Genomic DNA, 25,183 nt, shown 5'->3' on the forward strand with positions numbered 1-25,183 from the left:
TTGGTGATATTCTCCACCATCATTGGCAGTATTCTTTTTAAATTCAGTTAAAAGTTTTTCATTTATCACCAAAAAAGAGACTTCTCTTGACATATGTTGGAAAGAAAATCAAGCTTGGACCACATCTGATTAGTTCTTCTGGACGGGTCAGAAAGTGAAGACCTGGTTATGAAATGAAGTTCACTGACTTTCCACTGTTTCTCCCTTCTAAACATCACATAGGTTTGACCCCAGCTTTTCACCTAGAGGGCATCTTACTGCTGGCCCAGCCTACTGGATCTTGCCCCTGACACCCATCTCAGCAGCTGCTTTAGTGGCCTGTGCCTCACCACCCTCCCTGCCCCCAGCAGTCCTTCATAGTGCTGCCAAAATAATCTTGAGAGGACACAGCACTCAATATATCACATTCCTCTGATTAAGAATGATAAGAGTTCTCCTTGCTCTTCAAATGAAGGGCGGGAGGGAAGAATCTGACATTTGAGACTGTAGATGTTATCTTCTTTAATCCCTTTGAGATGGATATTTTTTAGTCCCATTGTACAGGTGAGGAAGCAGTTCAGTATCTTGCCTGAGGTCAGGTGTTAAGCAAGGGAGATAGATCTGGATGCGAGGTAGGGTCTTGTTAGCTTTCTTTATTAAAACCTGTGTTGCGGGTGAAGGGAGGGCAGGGACAAGGGGAAAAAATGAGAACCAATACTTGTCATGTAGAGAGGTACAAGATCCCAATAATGAATGTAACTGTACTGTATCCCTAAAATGTACCAATAAACTCAATTAAAGCTGAAAAAAAAAACCTGTGTTGCTTCTACTGACCTGAGCTCCCTCCCTACCTTTCAAAAAATACTCATCAAATCCACCCTTTCTAAAAGCTGAAAAAAAACCTGTGTTGCTTCTACTGACCTGAGCTCCCTCCCTACCTTTCAAAAAATACTCGTCAAATCCACCCTTTCTATCTGAAATGTCCTTTCCTTTCCCAGCCACCCCCTGAGCATTAGTGCTCTCTTCTCTCTGCCTTAGTACTTGGAAATGATGCATGCCCTAACAATTCTACACTGTTCACAATTCTTCATTGCCTATTTTTTTATGTTATCTTGCCCCAGTTATACTTTACCCAGTATACAGAATGAGGATGGCATACTGTGTACCAGGCTTTTTTTTTTCCATATTTTTTTGTTTTTCTCGCATGACTAGAATCATATAAGCTATATGGTAGGAACTCCAACGTTCAGTACATGGGTGTGTTGACTCATGGTAACTCAGTGAATATTTTGTTTTGGCTCAATTGAAAATGACTTCTAAAAAATTAGGGTGGCAGAGAGCTCCAGATCAGTGATTCCATGTTCACCACTCTAAGTGTGAGCTAGAGTGGACTTTGGCAATGTCAAGACACTTTTACACCAAATTTACCTCATTGAGTCTCAGATTTCTTACCTGAACTCAGGATCTCACTTGTGGGATGGAGTGGTCATAGCTAGTATTCCATATGACCAAAAGGTAAAATTGTATTTCCTGGAGATGCATAGAAGATATTTCTGTGTTTTGGGGGCTTAAGGTAAAGTATGTTGTCCCACAAGGACAGAATCTTATGTCCTTCATAGGGCCTCATAGAGCAAAATTGAACATTCGAGGGAATGGTCAGTCATTGGGATCAACTGATCAGTTAATGTTTGTGTTCCTGCTAGACCATCAGTTCTTTAGTATGAAACACACCTGCTTCTATCTGAAGTTTATGCAAACAGGTAGCAAAGCACCAATGTTTGCTGTGTTTACTAATAGGCCCTTAGTATTCTGTGGTCAGTCTTGGCTGTGCCTCCTTTGCTCACCATCCTATGTTATTGTCTGCACTCATATTCAGTGTTTAAAGTAGTAATCACACACCTACATGTTCTGTAAGATGTGGGTTGACTTATTGGCCAACCATTCATGAACTGGGAATTTTTTGAGAGAGGAGAAGATAGTTCAGCTTATTTTCCCCAATGTGTAAAATTCACATGCTAAAAAAAAATATATATATATACAAACATCATCAGAGTCCTTTTCAGCTCCACACCCATAGAAGACTTTGCTGTTCAGGGTTTAGGGTATATGTCTTCTGATTGATTATATTTATATGCCTATAAATGTTATCTGAGTAGTAGCAGACTGTGCATTCTGTTTTGCAACTTAAGAATTTCTTAAGGAGAGGTACAGGTTTTGGTATGCAGGCGAAAGAGCTAAATGCCTGGGATTCTTAACTTTGGTGACAAAGGAGTTTTGCCTACACTGTGTTGAATCTTGACCATTGGTGACCTCATTGTACTTTAATATGTGGATCTTTAAAGACTTTTTTTGGTAGTAATTGCATAAGAGGATCAGTTCGTTCTCTTCAGTCCTGATGTTGCTCATGCCCCAAATATACCACCGGTCTTGGGTGCAGTAATGTTTTATGAGTGAAAATCACATTTTGTAAGGACACTCTTTTTTGTCTAAAATTTCACCGCCAGGGGAAAGAGCATATAAGGAGCATAGCTATGTGTGTAAGGATATGAGAAGAGGAAGACAAAGGTAGAAACATACGATTAAGTCCCAAACTACCAGATCTGCTAGTGAGTCTTAAAACAAGGATGGCATTGAGATTAGGGAAAGAGATGACTTACAAACAGGGAGAGAAAGAGGCCTGCAGAAGGCCCCTGCTGATCTGTCTTAGAATACCCTCCAGCCTCAAGGCAGGTCCCTGATTGGTGGCCAGATGAGACAGAGGCTAAAGCCCTCCTCTAATTCTGACCCTCAGTTGCTCCACCCCGCCCCCACAGCCTGTGTTGCACCTCTCTGTGGGTGAGCGTGCACACACACATACACACACACAGAGCTCAGCAGTGTGAGTGTTTGATTCCTTATTCTCTTAGTAATAAGATACTTTCCCTACATTTATACATTTCTTCAGAGAGACATGTTGCCATCAAAGTTTACATTTAGTGTGCATAAATTTTATCTTTAAATCTATTATTAAAGTATATATTATAATAAGTTTGTTTCCAAAAGGCAGAACACTATATAGGTTCTGGAGTCTGGCTGTCCCTGCTTTCAAAGAACTCATAATGCAGGAAGGGGGGGAGACAGGCAATTAAGCAGATGGTGCAGTGTGAAAAATACTTGGGAGATTCTGGGACACCAGCAGGATGTCTCAACCCAGCCTTTGGTGCTAGGAAAGGATTTGTAGAGAAAATGGTACTCTACTGGGGATAATTTTGTCCTACCATGGAGCATTTTTCAGTGTTTTTAGAACACTACAGACACTGATGGGTTATCACTGCTAGGGGTGGAAGATGTTGTTACAGCATATATGGATGGTTGAGGTCTGGAGCTTGGTGTTCTACAGCACTGAGGACAGGCCCTACAGCAGTTTTCTGGCTCCAAACGTCAGTAGTGCTATGGTTAACAAAACTTGGTCTAAATCGACACTGATGGATGAATGCAAATTGGTGGTGGGGAACGGGCAGGATGAAGAGAGTTGCAGGTATCCAGGGAAGGTAATTATTTAAAGAAAAATGGAGGTTGCATGGTGAATGACACATAAATAATAGTTAAGTGATGATGCAAAGTAAAAGTATCTTATTATTGTCCTAAGAAGATTGTTCCTGACCAAGGGACATTTGTTTTAGCAAAATAGTAATTACAAAAGGCAGATGTTGAAGACCTGTGGAATAGTAAGGCGCATGGGAACAGTTTGTGGAAAATAGAAATTTGTATATGCCAGTAACTGTGCCAAATGGTTTATGTTCATCATCCAGATGATTCCAAACCTGTAAAATATGGATTATCTTGCATAGATGAAGAAATGGAGGTTTGGAGAATCTCAATAGTTTGTCAAAGAATTATGGAGGTGAGGGATTCAAGTCTAGTTCTCTTGATTCTACCTATATGGCTTCCCTAGAGAAGACAAGCCCTAGAAATGGGGTGAGTGTGTGTGTGCGTCCATACGTGTGTGTGTGTGTGTGTGTGTGTGTGTGTGTGTGTTACTCTGGATGAGTAAGAGCTTAAGGTAAGAATGACTTAGGTGGCAGCCAAAGAGAAATGAAAAATATCGAACTGTCAGGTGGGTAGTGGGTTCCCAGAAGAGGCGTGGAGAGCTGCACTCAGAACCCACTTGAGAATCAGCCCTCAGTGGTGGGAAGTAGAAGTCCACCTTTCATTGTGATGGGAAATGGAGATTAAAGGAGGGAAAGCCAGATAGAACATTGAAACTTTTCTTCATATTGATACACAATGGAAAATAGGAAACAGACTTAACCATGTAAACCTCAGATTACTGGACAGAGTTGAGGCTGTGAGTTTGCAGAGACACCGGTCTGAGGATATGCAGAGAAATCTGGAAGAAGCACTCATTTGGACAGTACCACAATTGAGATTTTTTTGAAAGGTTGTGAAGGAAAATTAATTGATGGAGCTATTTTAAAAATTTTTTATGGTCTCTCCATGAGTTCAGTTCAGGCTGATCTTGAACTTACTCTACCCCAGGCTCGCCTTGAACTCCTCCTCGCTCAGCCTCCTGAGTGCTGGGATTATAGGCATGCCCCTCTTAAACTGTTTAAATGAAGAGACACTGAGTAACTTTTCATGTAAATAAAAGGCTTTTAAATGTATGAGTAGAGCAACTTTCTGATTGAGAATTGATGATAAACAGGTATAATTATTTTAAAATGATTTTCATAACCTTAGGGTTTGAATTTTATAATCATTGAATACGGATCATCTGAAATTGTTGACTTAAATTAGTCACTAAAGAATCCCAGAGTTGCAAAAGCAATAACATGGTGCAAGTGGGTGGAAGCCAGTGTTCTTAGTCACATGAAGAAAGGAAATTATGTTTACTGATGACCAATCTCTTGCCAGATTTGATGATCGTTTTTAAATGTTAAAAAAGATTCTACTCTTAGTTACCAGGTAGAAAATAATAGTGTCATTTACCTGGGCCAACACCTGGGGAAGATCATCTTGTCTAATAATTACTTCTCTGAATTTTGTTTTCTTTTACAAATGTGTTGGCTGGCATTTCCACAACAATGTAAATAGTAATAATTCTTGTCTGGTGCCTGATTTGAACTTTTCAAATTTTATCATTAAGTATGATGCTGAATTTATCTTAAGTTGCATCAAATACTGTTTAGTCCCTTCCTTATTAACCAGTTTTTTTCTCTCTCTCTTTTGATCTCTTAACATAACAGAGTATTGGCAGGTGTTCTCATATTGAAACATTGCCGTCCCACAGTCCACCCATTTGATCATGGAATGCTAGTGCTTAATGGTCACCTGGATTTTATTTTGAATTTTTTATCGATATTTATAAGCGATATCAGTCTGCTTATTATTTATAGTTTAGAGGCAAACTTTGGTATCTGTGTTGCATTGACATTGGAAATACATTGGTAACAGTCTTATGCCTTGGGCTAAACAGTTTAAAAAGCATCTGATTTAGTGGTTCCGTAAAGTCTTGTGTGAATGTCTTGTGATTGGATAAGCCTTTTAAAGTATTTCCTAGTCTTGCATTGGTATGGTTTTCTTTCTTTGATTAATTTTGGTAAAATACATGTTTCTGTATTACACTAGGTGAAGAAATACCGCCATGAGTCACATGTAGTAATTTTAAGATTATAGTCCACACTTGTGGTTATTTTCTGTTTTTAATCTTCTGTATTTGTGTTTTGTTCCCTCTTTTTTCATTATGTTAATTAGTTTATATTTAATTTCTTTTTTTTTTAAGTGGCTACTGAATCAGTTCTGTTATGGTTTGGTATTTTGATTGCTGGTTTTATATCTGTATGACAACTGAATTCTTTTTTCAGCTCTTCATTTTCGTATGTACTTGAATTAGATGTTTGGTTCATTTACTCTTATGTTTTCTTCATTTATAAGAGTTGTTCTTTTTCCTTGATTTATAATTTTCTACAAAGCTATGAAATTTCCACTAAGTACTGCTTTTACCAAATTTCACCCTTATATATGTAATATTTTGAAAATTACATTTTGCAGTTGAATTTTTGTGATTATGTCATACATTATTTAGGCGAATATTGAAAAATGCCCCAGTTATGTTTCCTTTTGTCTCTGGCTTTATTATGTTGTAAACAGAAATTATAGACTTTTTTGCTATTTGTAATGTATTGTATCTTAATTCTAGCATTAAAATCTTTTACAAACCTCTATGAACAGTTGACAGCCTTTTCCAGTGATTCACACATTCTTGAAAAAACGAAAGTGTATTTTCTCTTTTTGGATATAAAATTTGAAATGGCATCTCTTAACTCTCAGTTGTATTAATTATATGAATTATATCCTTAGTTGTCTTTCTCTACTTAATCTGTTAAATGCTTATGCCTCTTTTATATTTGTTGCCATCTTTTTTTCCTATTTGGTGCAGTTATGGGGGCATAAATATTCATAATAAATCTTCATTATGGATTGAACTTTTTACATTATAAAGGTTTCTCTATCATCCTAAAAGCTTTTGTATCTTGACTTTAAGAAGAATATTAATCATGAGCTCTGTTTTCTTTTGCTTGACATATCTTTTTTTATTTATTTTTTTAAGACAAGAGTCTCAGTACATAGTTCAGACTGGCCTTGAACTCAGTACATAGGCTAAACTGACCTTAAACTCACAGCGATCCTCCTGCCTCAGCCTCCAGACTCCTGAGTATTGAGATTACAGGCTTAATCCGCCATACCCAGCCTGCTTGATATATTTTTTTTAGTCATATTTTTCCATTTAAACTTTTTGTGTAATTTGGCTATATGTATGTCTCATAAACAATATGCAATTAGAGTTTGTTTGCAAATCTTCTGGGGATATTTTCTTGGGGAGGAGTTATCTAATTCACATTTATTGGTGTAACATATATACTTGATTCTAATTAATTTTATGTATTTTATATGTCTTTATGATTTCCTTTGCCCTCTGCCTTTTACTACAGGATCTGCATTTTCTTTGATTTCCTCCTTGTAGTAATTAAAAGTTCTGGTCTGTTTTTGCTTTTGCAACTAATTAAATTTTTAATTTTAATTCATTTGTTTACCTCTACTTGGAGTTTTTTTGAACTTCAGGAATGAGACAACATTGAGTATTTATATTCAGCCACATGTACCTAATCCTCTCATGCTTCTTTATTTTGTTATGCTTGAGGATTTTTCCCCAAACCTACATTTTTATGATTATTTTAGGAAGATTTCTTATTACCATATATTTAAAGGGTATATTTGCAAATGTTACAAATTATTCAGTCTTAGTGTTAAATGTAAGTTGATTTGGTGTGCATAGCTTCTGCTTTGTGCCTGTAGATTTCCTGTTCTTGAGGTCTTGATTTTGAACCTTTCCTTGTTTGGATGTATTACATACTAACACATAGATTTTCAAGAAGAGTTACTTATGAAATTCATTTTCTATGCCTATGGGACAGTGCTTTTTTATTACTTTTATACATGGTTGGGAATTTACTTGCTGACTGAACTAAGTGGATCTTAGTCTTCTCAAGCCCATATAGATTCCACTTAACTGACTCTGAAAAACTCAGAGGCCACCTGATTTTTCTTTTTGTGACGGACTAATTTTTAAATGTCTTGATGGTAAAGAGAATTCAGTGTTTACCCATGAACTCTTATAACTTCAAGGAACCTCAGTTTTGATGATCCTATATTACTTCTTCCTGGAACATCAGATACTCTCTTGTTTCAACTATTTCATACTATGGATTTGAGCATATTTTGTTTCACTTTGTTTTGTTTTGCTGTCTACTTCTTGAATACTTTTATCTGTATGTTGGATCTCTGTGTTCCAGCCTTCTTATCTGTCATCTTCTCTACCTGCTTTCATCTACTTGTCCTTTTCCTCTGCATTTTGCACAGTTCTTGAAGACTGTTTTCCACATCAACTCTGTTTTTGGATTGTACCTCTTATAACTTTAATATATTTATTAGTTTTGCAATTTTTTTTTTTTTTTGGTCATCAGTTTCTTTCAACTGCCATGCCAGCTTCCTTTCATCAGTTGTCTTATCATCTTGCCTTTGATCCTCCACAGAATTTCTGTTAATTGTTATGTATAAGTTTCTTCTGTGTCATGTCCTTTCAGAATAGAGTGCTCACTGGTGTTTTTCATGTCATTTCTTTCTCTCACCTTCCCCCTCAGTTTATTTTTTCCAACTTATGTTTGGTTGGGACATAATTATTAGGATTTTCTCTTGGCCCCCATAAATGAGGGCAATATTATTTGAAATCTTCTTAACCCCCAGCTCAGCTTTCCTTTAAGAACTTGGGTTTGAGTCTTGCTGGTTTGTTTTCTTTCATAGTCCATCAGCAGTCTAAAGAGACCCCTAATTGTCTTCCTGGACAAGATGCAGGTGATAAATTTTATCAAACTCTAGCATTTTAAAGTCTTGTTTTTGGTTTGAAGATTCTGCAGTCCTATTGGTTTGGTGTGGCCAAACTATTTTTTTCCTTTCTTTATATTTTTTTCATTGAGGGCTTTGTGCACAGTCTGAGGAGGAATTCTTAGTTTAAAGCATACACCCTTCTTTGGAGAGATTGCCAAACACCTTTGTGCCTTCAGGTGTTGCTTATTACTGAGAGATTAACTCTGTATTTATAATGTTAATGCAAAGATCAAATGCCACTCCAGGTACGGTGATATTCTCTATAAGATTTCATTTGTCATGCAAGTTTTCTGTTATAGAGGATTCTAATATCCTGAGGATTACTTGACTTCTAGTGTTTTCTGGATAAAAATCTCTGTTTCATTCCTCTGTGGATTGCCATGTCCTACTTACAAAATATCAAGGACACAATGTCATCACCCATCTGAAGTTCATAAGGGAGATGAATATCAGGATCGGCATTGTGTTGGCCACAATATTCATTCTTTCAAGAGGCCAGCAATTGTTTTTTACAAATTGGTTTTTATCCTTACTTGTTTCGGATGTTAGGTTCCCAATTTGGTGTAAAGTTAAATATTTACTTACAAGTATTGTCCTCTCCCATGCTGTTTAAGTGCTGCATAGTGATTATTATATTCTGTTCAATCAATAGCATTTGAAAATAGGGGTTCAGTGTAGTGGAGAAGGAGATGCTGCCTCTTCTGTCTGATAGTCTCGGGACTGTCACACTGCAAGGAAGGCTGGAGCCCACACATAAAACTTCAGCAGGTGTCAGGGATGCTGAGGATGTGTCAAAATGAACTTTGGGGGCCTGATTCAAGCCTGCAGTGGAACCTAAAAACTTGTATTGCTAAGTTCTTAGGTGGTGATGATGTTCCTGGGCCAGAGACCAGACTTTGAGGATTCCTGTCTTAAAGGATGAGAATTAACTTTGACTTTCAAAGTGTTGGTGAAAATATTCTATGTGGTGGAAAACAAGCAAACATGGAAATCTCAACATCTTGTCAGGATGGTAGTGAACTTTTCTTATAAGACACTTTTATGGAAAATATTTTAAAAGTTAAGGATGATTCCCAGATGTTCTGATGCATTTAGCTTTTTTTTTTAAATATACAACAAATGGACATAAGTACTCACTAGAAATAATAATGGAGAAAGATAAACTAGTATGTTAGTGAATACAGAAAAATACTAAGAATTTCAGTCGTTTTTAATGCAAAGTATACCCTGAATCAATATCTGGTATCAACAATATTCTAGTATTATCTGAGCTACTCACGAGACATTGTACAGAGAGGCTGGCTTCCTTGCAAGGCACTTACTTGTAGGAATGATTGCTCTTCTCCCTTCTGCTTTACATGGAACTGACCTTGATATTTCCAGATACTCCTAAAGCTCATTCAGCCAGGCTCTTCAGTGACTTTGTTGGCAGCACACATTTTCCATAAGAAACAAGCCGATGTTTCTCTTGGGGCATATTTGGCCAGCGTAAACCTGCTATATAACCTTGTTCTGATTCCATGAGGTTGGAGTGTTATAGCTCTTGTTCTTCGGTGTATACCTTCGTCAGCAACTTTCCGTCTTCCAAATGTGTTCCCAAAGTATGAACACACAGCTTGCATGTCTAAGAAGTTTCGTGAACAGCCAAACAATAGACCATAGATTTTGCACCTTTTCAGTGACTCTCCTGAGTGTGAATCCAGGACAGTGGAGACACTAGGGGTTACTATGGAATTTGCTCCCCGGTGAAGAAGGATGCTTATTACTGAGACTATGCGGGGCATGGACATTCAGTGGGGATAGGTGTTGGTAAACTGAATAATACTTACAGTGTCCTTACTGCTGAGTCCCTTTCTCAAATTATGGAGTTCAATTTTCTTTCCCTGGTTTCAGATAATTTGTGTTCTAAAATGCTTAGACAGGCTATTTTTCTTGAAACCTTAGTTTTCCTATCTAAAAAATGAAGTTGTATTGAAATAGATTGAGCTATTTGTCCTTTAAAAATCTCTTCTTCTCTGATAGACATTGTAAACTTTTGGATGATTAACTTTTTGAGTGGCCTCTTCTCTCTGCATTAAAGAAGGCACAAATAATACATTGTTTCAGTGCTTTTCAGGGATGCTAAAAGAGAAAACTATGCTTCTACCTGTTACCTCCACCGAAAATTTTTATACAGTTTTAATACACAAGGGAGGAATTATCCTTTGGCCTTTACAGAATGCTTTGAAAATAAAAAATAAAAGGGTTTTGTGGAGAGAAGGTAACCAGACAGTCTCAAGTGTAGCCACAGGTGGTGATGATCACAGGTGTCACCAAACTTAGCAGTGTGATGTATGCATGGGTGGAACAATCCAGCCCGAGATGCCTTCCTTGTGTATGGGGTGGCAGAGGAGGATGGCCACTCACCTAAATATCGAGGACAACAGGAGATTTAGCATTCTCTGTATCTCAGTAGTCAGGTAATCGCTGTAATGTAGCTTCATTAGTTTCATTTGTTGGGGTAGGAAGTGTTATATAGCACTGCTCTGTTTTTGTTGTTCTTTTTTTCTTTTTGGTCATGGAGGCTCTCTGGAATTACTTAAGTTCCTAAACATTTACTTTGAATTTATACCACTGGGTAATTGTCTCCAGGAAAACAAGCATGCATTTAGTCATTCATTCCACAAATCTTATCATTGCCAGACCTGTGGTGGGCCCTGGAGATAGAACAAAAATGGAACACTTGTCCTCTGAAGAGTGATTTTGAGTAGCTCGAGGCTCTGTCACTTTGAAAGAAGATAATTTCACACACTGGAGAGAATAAAATATGTATTGTGTGTTACACAGAAATTGTCCTTGGAAGTTTCATGCTAAGTCTAGAACTTGACCATTTGTAGTGACATTGGCACCTCACTCACAAAGCTCATGGGATCATCAGCAGTGCAAAGGCCTTATCATTAAAGAAGATAAACCATTCAGTTGCATGCCTTATTTTGGATTTTTCTTGGAAGATACTTGCTAAAATAACCAAATCAGAAAAACTAAAAACTCATGATATCATTTGGCATGAGGGCTGCTAAGGTCAATTAGAGCCTTAGCGCCATTAATCTTGCAGCTAGGAGAGAACTTGTTCACACGGGCCAGGGACTCACTAGCTAGGAACCAAGGAAGGGCTTATAAAAGTAGAAACTGAAAATACCTACAGATCACATGTGAAAGGATTTCTAATCTTGGCACTACTGTTAATTTGGATCAGATCATTCTTTTTTGTATGAACTGTCTTGTGCATTGTAGAATGTTTAGCGGCATCCCTGAATGCCACCCACAAGATGCTGGTAGCAAGCCCTCTTACTGTGATAACTGAAACTATCTGCAAATATTGCCACATATTGTGGGGTTGGAGGTGATGGAGAGCAGAATTATTCCTGGTCGTGATCACTGCTTTGTGGCAACACGAGGTTAGTAAACTATTTAGCTCTTGTGGACAGTCATTTTTTATGGTTGGTTAGAATCTTATCATTCAGAAACTCTATAATTTATTCACTTATTTACTCCATCATTCATTCAACTTATATTTTCAGAGAGCTTGTTAAGTACATGATACCCTGTCCAAAGGCTGAAGATACTAATATGAAGAAGACAGACATAGACCCACTCTCAGGATGCTCATGTTCTAGTAAGGGCCAAACTATAGAAAGATGAATATCATGTCAACAATGAAGAAAATACAATAAAATATTATAGTATACTATGCTATGTATAATATATATACTATATGATAGACATAATATAATAGAGACAAAGTGTCAGTGTGCTGTTGTGTGCAGGGGCCTCAAGTTCACGGATGAGAGAGGCAGTGATTAACAGCAGACGAAGTTGTCAGGAAAAGCTCAGGAAAAGATAGATAGAGCCTTTAAGCTCAGACTTGGATGATGAGGAGGCAACCACATGAAGAGCGGCATTTGAAGGTCTCTGAATAATAGTAAAAAGTAGAGGAATGAGTTTAATCAGGGAAAAAGTCCTCTAAAATATAGAAGAAAATCATGTAAAACAGGCCCCTTGTATGAAAAGGTTGAACATCATCATGATCTAGTCTCTTCATTTAGCAAAAATGATCAAAGTAAGGACCTCAAAAAACTTGCTCAAGGTAAAAATGACAGGCAGAGACATCATACCTACTGTCACTTTTTGGATTTAGTGACTTGAGAACAAATTCTTAAATTGGCTGGATCAGAATTTCTGCATGTCTTTTTTTTTTTTTTTTTTTTTTTTAAGTAGCTCCATACTGAGTAAGCTGAAGAGCCTGTTTGTTAGACAAAAATGGAATTTATCATTAAGGGTTTATGGAAAGTGGGACTTGGCCATGTACCTAAGCTGTAGTGCTTTCACACAATCATAAAGTCTACAGTAGTGTTGACAGACAGATTTCTAAGCTTTCTGCTTCATTGGTGGGGAGCAGCATTTTTAAAGAATAAACTCACTTGGTGGATGTAGACTGGGAATTGCAAGAGAAAATAAATTACTTATCAGTCACTTTTGTAAAAATCCCAAAAACCGGGCATGGTGGAGCACTCCTGTAATCCTGGCACTCGGGAGACTGAAGCAGGAGGATCACTGTGAGTTTGAGACCAGCCTGGGCTATGTAGTGAGTTCCAGGTCAGTCTCAACTACATAGTGAGACCCTGTCTCAAACACAAAAACAAAATATAATAATAATAATAATAATAATAATAATAATAATCCCAAGTCTTGAGTATCTTCCAGTCTCAAATGTAAATATATAGTGTGTTTTTCTAGAAGAATGAATTAATTCCTTGAAGCAAGGGTGGGAAAACCATTGTATCCGAATTGGTCATTTGGTTAGTTTGATAAGGAGCAAGGTCAGCCTTCTGAAGCCTTCTGGTATAGGTGGAGCCAATATGGAGAAAAAAAATTGTCTGTCTCACTATATGTGTGTGTGTGTGTACATATATATGTGTATGTATGTATTTATTCAGGCTAAAAGATATATATCATCTAGCTACATAGCCAGGCTAGCCTAGAACTTGTGGAAGTTTCCATCTCAGCCAGAGGGAAGGGAGTGCATGTGTGTATCACAGTATAATCTCCTTTTCTAGGATGACTTAAAAATGTTCACGGTTCATATAGACTTAAGCCATTGTTTGCCAGAAGTCAGACTGCTTTAGAACATATCCTGATAGGGCAGTGAGATGAAGAATCCTGGTTTAAAAAGAAACAAACAGACCCTCAGGGACCAGGTTTAGTTAATCGGTGTTATCTAATGTAAGGATTTTGAGTGGGGAGGTCAGGGCAATGACATAGGCACTCAGTTCAATTCTTATATAAAGGAAGTGACTTGCTCTGAGTTTTTTTTTTTTATTAAAAAATTAACTGACTAATAGTAAGTAGCGTTTATGGGGTATAATGTGGCTTTTCAGTACATCTATCTAATGTGTAATGATCAGATAAGGGTAATACACATATCCATCACTTCAGATGTATATCATTTCTTTGTATTGAGAACTTTCAGAACACTTCCTATGAACTATTGGAAGTATCTGATTAACTTTTGCCAAGCACAATTATCCACAGTGTTATAGAACATTAGGAGTTATTCCTTCTAGGGACGAGGAGGGTAGCTCAGCAGTAGAGTGCTTGTCTTGGCCCTGGGTTTGATCCCTAGCACCAGAGGAACAAAAAAGTTATTTTTCCTACCCAACTATATCTCTGTACCTATTATATGTCCCCTTTTCATCCCTCCTCCCTTCATACTGTTCCTGGGCTTTCTGGTAACTGATACTGTTTTCCCTACTTCTTTAAAGAGCAACTTTAGCTCTACATATAAGTGAAAGTGTGGTATTTGTCTTTCTGTGCTTGATTTATTCCACTTAACAAAATTTCCTTTACTTCCATCCATGCTACTGACAAAGGACTTGTCTGAATTTATTGAGCATATTGTGAGTGACCAAGTCTTCAAAGAGATCATATGGGAGTTTTGGTGGGCCATTCCCCACATAAAGGAAGTTCTTCTAGCCGGAACTTTCTTACACTTTCCACAAGTCAACAGTCATACATCATTGTTTTCTTTGAAAGAAAAGAGTAGAGAGCAAGGTAAGTTACTAAAATAGTATCAGAATTCATTCACTAAAACCAGTAGGATCAAGACTTGGTGTATTTGGCTGGATTTTTCTGAGCAAGGAACTGTTTTAGTTTTGGCCATGAAGATGCATCCAAGGCCTAAAATCAGTGAGGCTGACAAATCCGCAGGGAAAGTAGCCAGTGCACGTTTCAGTCTTGCTCCGTGTGGGAGATGACTTGTTCTGTAGCTTCTGCTTACTCTGCGTCTTAATCAATTCTGTAATGAAGACCCAGCAGCATAGCTGCAACTTCCCTTTCATTTTACAATTTTTATAATGAGAGTTCTTGTAGTATAAAAAGTGTCTGTAGAATCCCAGCCAGCATTCTGAAGAGTCTCTAAAGGAACACCGTGATTGTCTGTCTCTGCTATGTGGGTGAGGTTTGGCGCTGGAGGAGGTAGATCAGTTATCTCTTATTTAAAATACTGGGGCAAGAATGGCTTCAGTTTCCAAGAACTTCCTGTTGAACCCATGACATTTCAGAGAATTCCTCTGTACTTGCCATTTCTAATCTATTTATTAAACATCAAGAATGGTTCCTCATTAATTGAAAGAAGTTGATGAGCTGGGCTCTCATTTGCCATGGTTTCACTTTGAGGATGTAGGTGTGGAAGAGGCATCTTCATTTTTTTTCTAAGCCACCTCTCAAGAATATTGTCCCGACACTCCTTAAAATTGGAGTTATCTGGTGAACTGCAGGCTCCCCTTTGCAGACAATGAAGTCTAAAGCTACTGAGATACCACCCTGCTTCCTCCCTTTCTTTTCTTGTCCTTTCTCTCCTTTTATCTCCTTGTTCAAATCACATACTTCCTTTTCTGAGGACAGGAGAGCTGGCAGACTGCCTACTGGCCTGTTGGCCTCAATTAGCCTTGTATCATTGCAAAAGAATGCACAAATTCTCCAGAAGGTCTATAGTATTTCTTTGTGTATTAGACATTCACTACCTGCTTTTATAACAGGTCACTCAGCCAGAACCACTTCCTATATACCTGACATTTTTTTTAGCTACTTGGATTACACTTCTAGATGCTCATCTCATTTTAAAGGTGACCGCCAAGGTATCTACTCTGAAATATTACTCCAGTATGCTCTTAATAGCTGAACACTTATTATAGGAGAGCAAACCTAAAATAGGAGAAAACCTGAAGACTAGCATCCTTATCCAGGAGATCACTGGGTTGTTAACCTGCAAGTTGCCTGCAAGTTGTATACCAGACTTTGTGCTTGTATACAAGGTCCCACAGATGGACCAGGCCAGCCATATACAGCAGAGGCCACATGCCTTGGCAAGACTTGGTCTTGTGATGTTTCCCTGATACTGTTTAAATTCAGTCTCATATTGGGGGTTACATATGTGATTGCAAATTAATCCTTTCTCTTCTGAAAATTTGGTTTTGAAGAACAGCTGTGTCTCCCTTCTGAATTCCTTAATTATTTATCCTTCCTGATATGTTAAACCTTTCATTAGAGTGGTAAATTGCCAAGAGTACAGAGAACTCTGCTTAGATGATGTAGCAAATAGTATAAACATTTGATAGGACATTTGAAGACACCCCATGGCAAGCCAGGATCTATAGTAGTACCAAATGCTGTAAGATCACTGAAGGTAGCTTGGTGTTGGAAGTTCTCTGTTAGTTTTTTTTTTTAACTGTAACTTGGGAGTAACACATGTCACATGTATTTATTTAGAAAAGAACTGATTCTGCCTCAGCGTTTGTTAAATTTGGAGCACGTGGGCCCATATCAGAGTTCATATATACAGTTTATCCAATTGGCTATTTTATATTTGCATTTGTAGGTTTTATTCCTTAACTATTGTTTCTGAAAGAGATTTCACTTCAACTTCTCAACTCGGTACTATGTAGAAAGATGTTTTAGTGATTTTTAAGCTATTAGAGCTGCTACTGGCCATGACAAGAATAAATGATGATTAGTGATACAGGATATCCCATGTTGCTAAGACTAGCAGCCCAATATTCACAAATTTATTGTGTTTGCTCCTCACTTTTGTTTTATCCTTAGGGTCTGGCATTTGCAATTAGATATATTAACCTTGCAGTACACCCCACAACTCTGACCTCATGTCAACAGCTTCTGTCTGATCTTTGAATATATTGTTTTAAAATGATCAAGCTTCTGATTTTTTTTGTTTTGTTTTCTCTTTCTACTTAAAGTATTCCAATATGCATTCTTCAATTACCTGTTCTTCAATAAAAGGTGTTCTGTTCCTAGAAAAAGAAAGTGAAAAGGACAAACAAGAGGTACTAACTAAGGCCCTTTATTAGAATTGTGTCTGAGGAGAACTGGGGAGTTCAGTGTCTTAGAAATGAAAGTAGGTTTCTGGAGTGGACAGAGGAAAAGCACCTTATGGTGTATCTGGATCTATTTCTCAAAGGCTTTGAAGGTTATAATTAGTTGCTACTGAATCACATGGCTGTGGGGCTTCACAGCTTTATTTCTGGTCTTCAGTCCTTCAGTCAGAGAACAGGTTAGATCCAGGCAAGGCCTGTGCATTTTCATTTGCTCACTTCCTGGAGACCACTGGGACTTTGTCTTGAAGACCACCTTATACTCTTGCCATCAAGCTCAAAGAGTGGTGTTTGCCAAGCTGACTTGGACCAGGGTTGATGATGCAGGCTTATGAGAATACTGTGAAACGTCACGAACACTTTCCTGCGCCAGTTACATCTGAGCAGTGAGTTGGAAGGACACATGATGAAGCTGTGGCTTGTCTGCTTTCTTCTTCCCAGGTGGAAAAACTGAGGCATAATGGACCCCTGGAATTCTGAGCGCAGAAAATGGGTGGGCAGGCTTTGTTGATGTAGACTGGTGTTCTTGACATGGAAAAAGAGCAGCTTGTGTCTGCCTGTTATAATGCCTTTCCCCAGTTCTAATATGTATAGCCCAAAACTTTAACATATTTCTAGATGTTCTTTAAGTATATCTTCAATAGTTTTTCAAACATGGCTGATTAGATTTGGGATTGCCCGTCAAAACCCTGTGTTTTGAAATCTGCAAGTATAAACTGAACAAACCAGCCACCAAAAATGAGTAGTTTGAAGAATAGCAAATAATTAGGGGTCTAGAGGTTTCACTTTAAAAGGAGCAGTCACGTGACATGTAGCTTATGGTAGAAGGAATCCGTATTCACCTTGCAGGCATCATCATAGGTGGTGGTGTCTGGTTATCTAAAGGAATTCTCTTTGACCTTGAGGGGCCTGGAGATACTGCATGGGGAGAGAAGGGTGCTCTTTTGATTTGTAGACTGATCTCATGACCTTTTAAAAATAGCATTTCTTTTTAGTTAGTTCAGAAATTTCCTTTTCAGCTTTGATTTTTGCTGATTTGATAAGTGAGAAAAAATATTGCTAATCTCATAATCACAGTATTATTAAATGGGGTAAGTAGCTATGAGATCAAGGCTTTTAACTTTAAATCATAATTTTGTAACCAATCAGTGTCTAGGTGAGCCTCTTGGTATTGCAGTTCTTCTGAGGGGATGAAGCAGTCAAACGTGCAAGGCTTTATTTCTCTTCTTTTTTGGTTTCTTAGAGGATTATCTTCTGCTGCACAAAACACCTCTCTGGTTGATGGATAGGAGGGTGGTCTTCCTCGGATCCAGTTTTCCTTATTTCTATCCTTCCCCGTTCCCTTCATCTCCTCTTACTCCTACTTTTGCACATATATGCCTCTGAGTCTCATAAACATATCAAGTTTCTGTTTGATTGTTTGGGCCATGCCAGCAATTTCTGTTTTCTTCTCTCAGCATCTTCAGAAGAAATGTGTGCACAAAGGCAAAATGGCTCTCAAAGTAGGCTACATCCTCATTTCAGTATTGGTGCAGACATCAAATTGAAGGCCATTCAGCTCTACCTGCTGCTGGTTCTCTCAGCAGCCTAGAGATTAATCTCTTCTAAGGCTTTGAGCTATTTTTGAGGTCGAGATTGCAACTACATTAAAGCTAGAACCCATTAGAAAATCACTTTCATCATCTCTTCTTTTTCCAAATCAGTGGCTCTTTTTCTGATCTCCTAACCCTTTAATCTCCTTTGTAGCAGAACAAGGAGATTGTTAGTTTGTGTTTGTATCCAATGAGGTTAGCATCCTTGATAAGAGCTTCAGAAGACACCAAGATACTGAGAACTGAATTGGCAGATGAATTTCATCTCTAGGTGGATGACTTAATGCTGAAGGTGCCCGCTTTCCTTGTTTAGAGCCATAAATTTTTGTTGATACGGTGCAAATGAGGCTCAGACTTTCCAAAAGACACACAGCAGAAAGCCTTTTGTTGCATTATTTCTAAAGGCTTGAAGTTTTGAAGGGAAGAGATTTTGTTTTCCTCTAAGCTACACAATGGAGCTTTCAGAGAACCTCTTTTAAAAGGAATAGCTACAGCCTTTGTGTTGAAGGGTGTGTCTGTTGGCAGAGTCTGCTGATGCAGACAGACTGGCTGGTGATTAACAAAGGTCATTAGACTTTGGAATCTGGCAAGCAGCATCAGATGGTATGTCTTTTGTGTGTGGAAGGATGACTCCCAAGAAGCCAAGGCATTCTGGAGGTCCCCCTAGTACACCTCCAAATCCTGCTGTAGAGCAGGGTCTGGTCCTGGGTCACCCTGTTCTAACTATTTCTCTGCTGGAACTAACAAACCAGCATATCAATCATGGAATAAAAGAACCTTTGGAGATCTTGGTGAATGACATTTGAGGAGGAGAAAGGTGCTGCTTTTCGGAAAGAAATTAAAACAGTTAATTCTTTGTTGGGAAGAGAAGAGCATAGGAGTGCCCAGCCTGCCTGTCTAGCATTCACTTCTGATTGTCAGCCTAGCAGAATCCAAGAGAAGCCATGTTGTGCACGGAGGAGAAGCTCTGAGCTAAAATGGCTGCTCCTAAAGCTCAGAGGACTAGGGCAGCTTAGTGAGTCTTAGAGCTTCAGTGACGCAGGAGCTCCTATCTCTTGAAAGTGTGATAAACACATTCAGCAGAGCTGTGGCTTGTTTGGCTGAGATGAAAGGACTAAGCTTGGGGGATGGGGAGTACACACTGGATGATCTGCTTTTTTCTGTGAAGTGTTCTAAATGCAGGAGTCGTCTGCACCATGGAAAAATTTGTTTTCAGGTCTAATGGACTGTGCGAAAGGAGAAGTGGGGTGGGGCCTCAGTGACTGCTGTAATTTGATCCAGAGCTGATAGCAACCTCTTCCACACAATTTGGGTTGGTGCTTAGACATAAAAGCTTGTGTATCTGGAATATTGAGAGTTAGTTAGCTGAAAGGACTCTGGTGCAGAGTTCAATGTTTATTGAAAAAGGATAAATTGCTGGGTGAAAGAAGAGGAGGTAAATATCTGCGTCTCACTCTGCAAGCTCAGGCTGTCCAGAGCTGGACTTGCCAGAAGTTATTTTAGCAGGCTACCAGGAGTGTTCTTTCATAGAAAATCTTCATGCCGTGGCTCGTTGCACTACACTGACAGATTATTAGTGGACTTCATTCCTCCTGTAGAAATCATTTATCTTTTATAAGAAAAGTATAGAAAATTTCATCATAAAATAGATTTGGCTATAGCTTTAGTTCTTGGACATCTGGTTCTAGGTTACAATGACTCACTTGAGTTTGTGGTGAGCTTAATGAGGTAACTCACTCATTAGGATAATAACTAGGTGGCTCAATGTGGGAGATACATTTAGATAGGAAGGACTGCACACCTTCCTAATACCTTTTTGCATTAGGGTATACACTTCATGTTTGTAAAGGAAAGAAAGGGAAAAATCCACTCACAACTTACAAGCCCCCAAGCCCTTCTTCACACCTGCCAGCTTCTGTTGTCTTGATGTAAATCGAGGTGCCAAGATACAACTTTAAACTAAAAACTGGATTGTCATCTAAAGTTGGTTGCTTGAAAACCTCATGAGAAATATTTTATGACCTAATTAGATTGGAGAAGCTGTTAGATTTTAATTGGTAGATAGTAAAAGAGCAAATAACCATTTAGCTCATGAAGAGAGAGAGAGAGAATGCATGAGAATCAACTAAAACTTTGTGGAATGGAAGAAAGAGGTATACTCTAGTATCAGTAAAGATATTAAAAATAATAAAAGCAACAATAAAATCTCTGTACCATCACTCCTAAGATTCAATCTTGTCTACCATTTGTTGATAAAACACCAATGTAATAATATTAAAACAGCTAATAAGAATTGAGATTTGTCCTTTTTTTTCTGTGTGGATATCTTCTTCTAAAAACATTCTAGTTGAAAATTAAAATGAGTTCAAGAAAGAACCAAAGCCAATATTAAGTTACTAAGAATTGTGAATTTAGTGGAAAAATTCAGATACTGCTAAAACTTTTGAAATATTAAGGGTTTCCTTGACAAGTGACATTTGAAGATGTATCAAGCCAGAAATTATTTATCTGGGTTTTCTTTTCTTCTTTGAAGTTATGCAGTCAAGGACATCATCCCTATTATGTCTGATTGCCTTTCTTTGGCCAGTGTTCCCAGTGGCAAAGCCAAGTAAGAGAAATATGCTGATATTAGAAATATTTCCATTCCTGAATGTGTAGCCCCTTCAGTTTGAGGTCTGTCAGTAGTGCATTCCTTCTAACACTTTGTTCGGACTTCTCCCACAGGTTCCTAATGTGAGAGGGTAGTCCCAGATCATGGAGGTGCTTCAGTGTGATGGCTGTGATTTCAGAGCCCCATCTTATGAAGATCTCAAGGCACACATCCAGGATGTCCACACAGCATTTCTTCAGCCAACTGATGTTGCTGAGGACAATGACAATGAGCCACGATCCGGGTCCATGAATGCCAGTAATCAGACAGAGGTGGAGTTTTCTTCTATAAAGGATGAATTTGCAATTGCAGAGGATTTATCAGGTAAATCTACACTAAGCACAGCATATCTGATATGTTTTAATTACTCTCTTATTTTTAGCTGGTCGCTATGGTTCTTGATACATGTGGCTTCTATGGTTTCTTGTTCTCTGCAAGCTATTTCTTGTTGTTTAGGCATTATTTTTCTCTTCTTGAGTCTCCTAGGTTATTATCCTTTCAGCTTCCTCATGTCTCCTACTTTTAATTTTGAGGACAATGTAATATCTTTGAAAGTTGTCAAATAAATACTGCAGTTTATGAACCTTGTATCTTCATAGCTGTGTGGCTTATTTATGGAAATGAGGAAAGTAATGTACCTAAAGGTATACTCTGCAACTTCATCAATGAGAAGGTATAATATATGTGTGTTCATTAATGCTTCAGGACTGGGTCTGAAGACGTTAGGCCCTTTGGATGTGATGTTTATTAATGAAGGATAATTGAAATGGCATTGATTTGCATGATCGAATTTCTCATTTGCTTCCATTTTCTTACTTTCTTCTGCATTCTCTTTAGGTCAAAATGCAGCTGCATTGGGGACTGGAAGTTACTATGGCCACAGTCCAGGATATTACGGTCAGCATATTGCCCCTAATCCCAAACCAACAAACAAGTTTTTTCAGTGCAAGTTCTGCGTACGCTACTTCAGGTCAAAAAACCTCCTCATAGAACATACTAGGAAGGTGCATGGAGCCCAAGCTGAAGGGAGTTCAGCAGGACCCCCTGTCCCAGGATCCTTAAATTATAATATCATGATGCATGAGGGATTTGGAAAGGTCTTCTCTTGCCAGTTTTGCACATACAAGTCTCCAAGGAGGGCAAGAATAATTAAGCATCAGAAGATGTATCACAAAAACAACTTGAAGGAGACCACAGCTCCTCCACCTGCTCCTGCTCCTATGCCAGATGCTGTGGTTCCACCCATGTCTCTGCAAGACCCCTGCAAGGAACTACCAGCAGAGGTCGTGGAGCGCAGCATCTTAGAGTCCATGGTCAAACCTTTGACCAAGTCTAGAGGCAACTTTTGTTGTGAGTGGTGCAGCTACCAGACCCCCCGCCGAGAACGCTGGTGTGACCACATGATGAAGAAACACCGCAGTATGGTCAAGATTCTTTCCAGCCTCCGACAGCAACAAGAAGGGACTAATCTACCTGATGTGCAGAATAAGGGTTCCTCCAGCCCCACTTCCAACTCCACATATCTGTCCATGAACGCTGCAAATCAGGAGATACCCAACACTAACGTCTCCAACTTCAGGGGCTCTATTGGCAACTCCATCATGAGAACCAATTCTTCTTCAGCTTCCAAATATTCGCACATGTCTTACCCTCAGATGAAGCCGAAGTCACCTCATAATTCTGGCCTCATTAACTTGCCAGAGAGATCCCGTTATGGAATGACTGACATGACCAATTCTTCTGCTGACCTGGAAACTAACAGCATGCTAAATGACTCTAGTTCTGATGAAGAGTTAAACGAAATAGACAGCGAGAATGGACTAAATGCTATGGATCACCAGACATCAGGCCTGTCTGCAGAACAGCTGATGGGTTCAGATGGCAACAAATTACTGGAGACCAAGGGGATTCCGTTTAGAAGATTCATGAATAGGTTCCAGTGCCCCTTTTGTCCTTTCCTCACCATGCATCGACGCAGCATCTCTCGTCACATAGAAAATATTCACTTATCTGGAAAGACAGCTGTGTACAAATGTGACGAGTGTCCATTTACTTGTAAGAGCTCCTTAAAACTTGGGGCTCATAAACAGTGTCACACGGGTACAACCTCAGATTGGGATGCTGTGAACTCCCAGAGCGAAAGCATTTCTTCTTCACTGAATGAAAGTGTGGTGTCCTATGAGAGCTCAAGCATCAATGGCAGAAAGTCAGGAGTCATGCTGGATCCTTTGCAGCAGCAACAGCCACCACCACCGCCACCACCACCGCCATCACAGCCACTGCAACAGCCACAGCCACCACAGCTTCAGCCACCACATCAGCTGCCACCGCAGCCACAGCCACCACCCACACAACCGCCACAGCCACCCGTTCAAGCCCCACCCTTGCACCCCTACAAGTGCACCATGTGTAGTTACTCCACCACGACTCTGAAAGGGCTAAGAGTCCATCAGCAGCACAAACATTCGTTTTGTGACAATTTGCCAAAATTTGAGGGGCAACCCTCAAGCCTACCACTGGAAAATGAGACAGACAGCCACCCCTCTTCCAGCAACACTGTGAAGAAAAGTCAGACCTCAATTCTTGGATTATCCTCCAAGAACAATTTTGTAGCTAAGGCCTCTAGGAAGCTTGCAAGTGACTTTCCTCTTGATTTATCACCCGTGAAGAAAAGAACTAGGATTGATGAGATAGCAAGCAACCTGCAGAGCAAAATTAACCAAACCAAACAGCAGGAAGATGCAGTGATCAACGTTGAAGATGACGAGGAAGAAGAGGAAGACAATGAAGTGGAGATAGAAGTCGAGTTGGACAGGGAAGAAGAGCCAACAGAACCTATCATGGAGGTTCCCACTTCGTTTTCAGCCCAGCAGATTTGGGTCAGAGACACCAGTGAACCCCAGAAGGAGCCCACCTTCAGAAATGTCACCCATGATTACAATGCTACGAATGGGGCTGAGATTGAGCTCACCCTTTCTGAAGATGAAGAAGATTATTATGGCTCTTCAGCAAACATGAAAGATCATCAAATTTCCAATACTGTGTTGATGAATACCCAAACTCCTATCTATGGAACTGAGCACAACAGTGAAAATACAGACTTTGGTGACTCTGGAAGGCTTTACTATTGCAAACACTGTGACTTTAACAATAAATCTGCCCGGAGTGTTAGCACTCACTACCAACGAATGCACCCGTATATTAAGTTCAGCTTTAGGTACATTTTGGACCCCAATGACCATAGTGCAGTGTATAGGTGCCTGGAATGTTACATTGATTACACCAATTTTGAAGATCTCCAGCAGCATTATGGTGAACACCACCCAGAAGCCATGAATGTTCTCAACTTTGATCATTCGGACCTGATATACCGGTGTCGGTTTTGTTCCTACACAAGCCCAAATGTTAGAAGCCTGATGCCACATTACCAAAGAATGCATCCCACAGTGAAGATCAACAATGCAATGATATTTTCAAGCTATGTCGTGGAGCAGCAAGAAGGGCTGAACACTGAATCCCAGACGCTGAGGGAGATTCTGAATTCGGCTCCCAAGAACATGGCGACATCCACTCCCGTGGGTCGTGGTGGTGGTATGCCAGCTACATTTAATAAAAGCACTCCTTCAAAGACCTTTACTCCAGAATGTGAAAACCAGAAGGACCCGTCAGTCAACACCGTTGTCGTTTACGATTGTGACGTTTGCTCGTTCGCAAGCCCCAACATGCATTCTGTCTTGGTTCATTATCAGAAGAAACACCCTGAAGAAAAGGCCTCCTACTTTAGGATCCAGAAAACCATGCGCATGGTGTCTGTGGACAGGGGCTCTGCCCTTTCCCAATTATCATTTGAGGTGGGTGCTCCAATGTCTCCCAAAATGTCCAACATGGGTTCCCCACCCCCCCCACATTCGCAAGCCCCAACATGCATTCTGTCTTGGTTCATTATCAGAAGAAACACCCTGAAGAAAAGGCCTCCTACTTTAGGATCCAGAAAACCATGCGCATGGTGTCTGTGGACAGGGGCTCTGCCCTTTCCCAATTATCATTTGAGGTGGGTGCTCCAATGTCTCCCAAAATGTCCAACATGGGTTCCCCACCCCCCCCACACACCC

General features: G+C 39.3%; 1 protein-coding gene across 1 annotated transcript in view; it reads left to right on the forward strand.

Annotated features, from left to right (window-relative positions):
- The window catches only part of Znf462 (zinc finger protein 462), a 137,735-nt gene that overhangs the window by 33,505 nt on the left and 79,047 nt on the right, over window positions 1–25,183 (forward strand). Inside the window, exons 2-3 of the mRNA XM_010639277.2 lie at window positions 21,146–21,395; window positions 21,909–24,979. Of these exons, the coding sequence (XP_010637579.1) occupies window positions 21,176–21,395; window positions 21,909–24,979 (3,291 nt within the window). The 5' untranslated portion in view covers window positions 21,146–21,175. The remainder of the gene's footprint in view (window positions 1–21,145; window positions 21,396–21,908; window positions 24,980–25,183) is intronic.

This window comes from Fukomys damarensis, unplaced genomic scaffold (assembly GCF_012274545.1).
Source record: "Fukomys damarensis isolate Sample0158 unplaced genomic scaffold, DMR_v1.0_HiC HiC_scaffold_36, whole genome shotgun sequence".
NCBI classification, from domain to species: domain Eukaryota; kingdom Metazoa; phylum Chordata; class Mammalia; order Rodentia; family Bathyergidae; genus Fukomys; species Fukomys damarensis.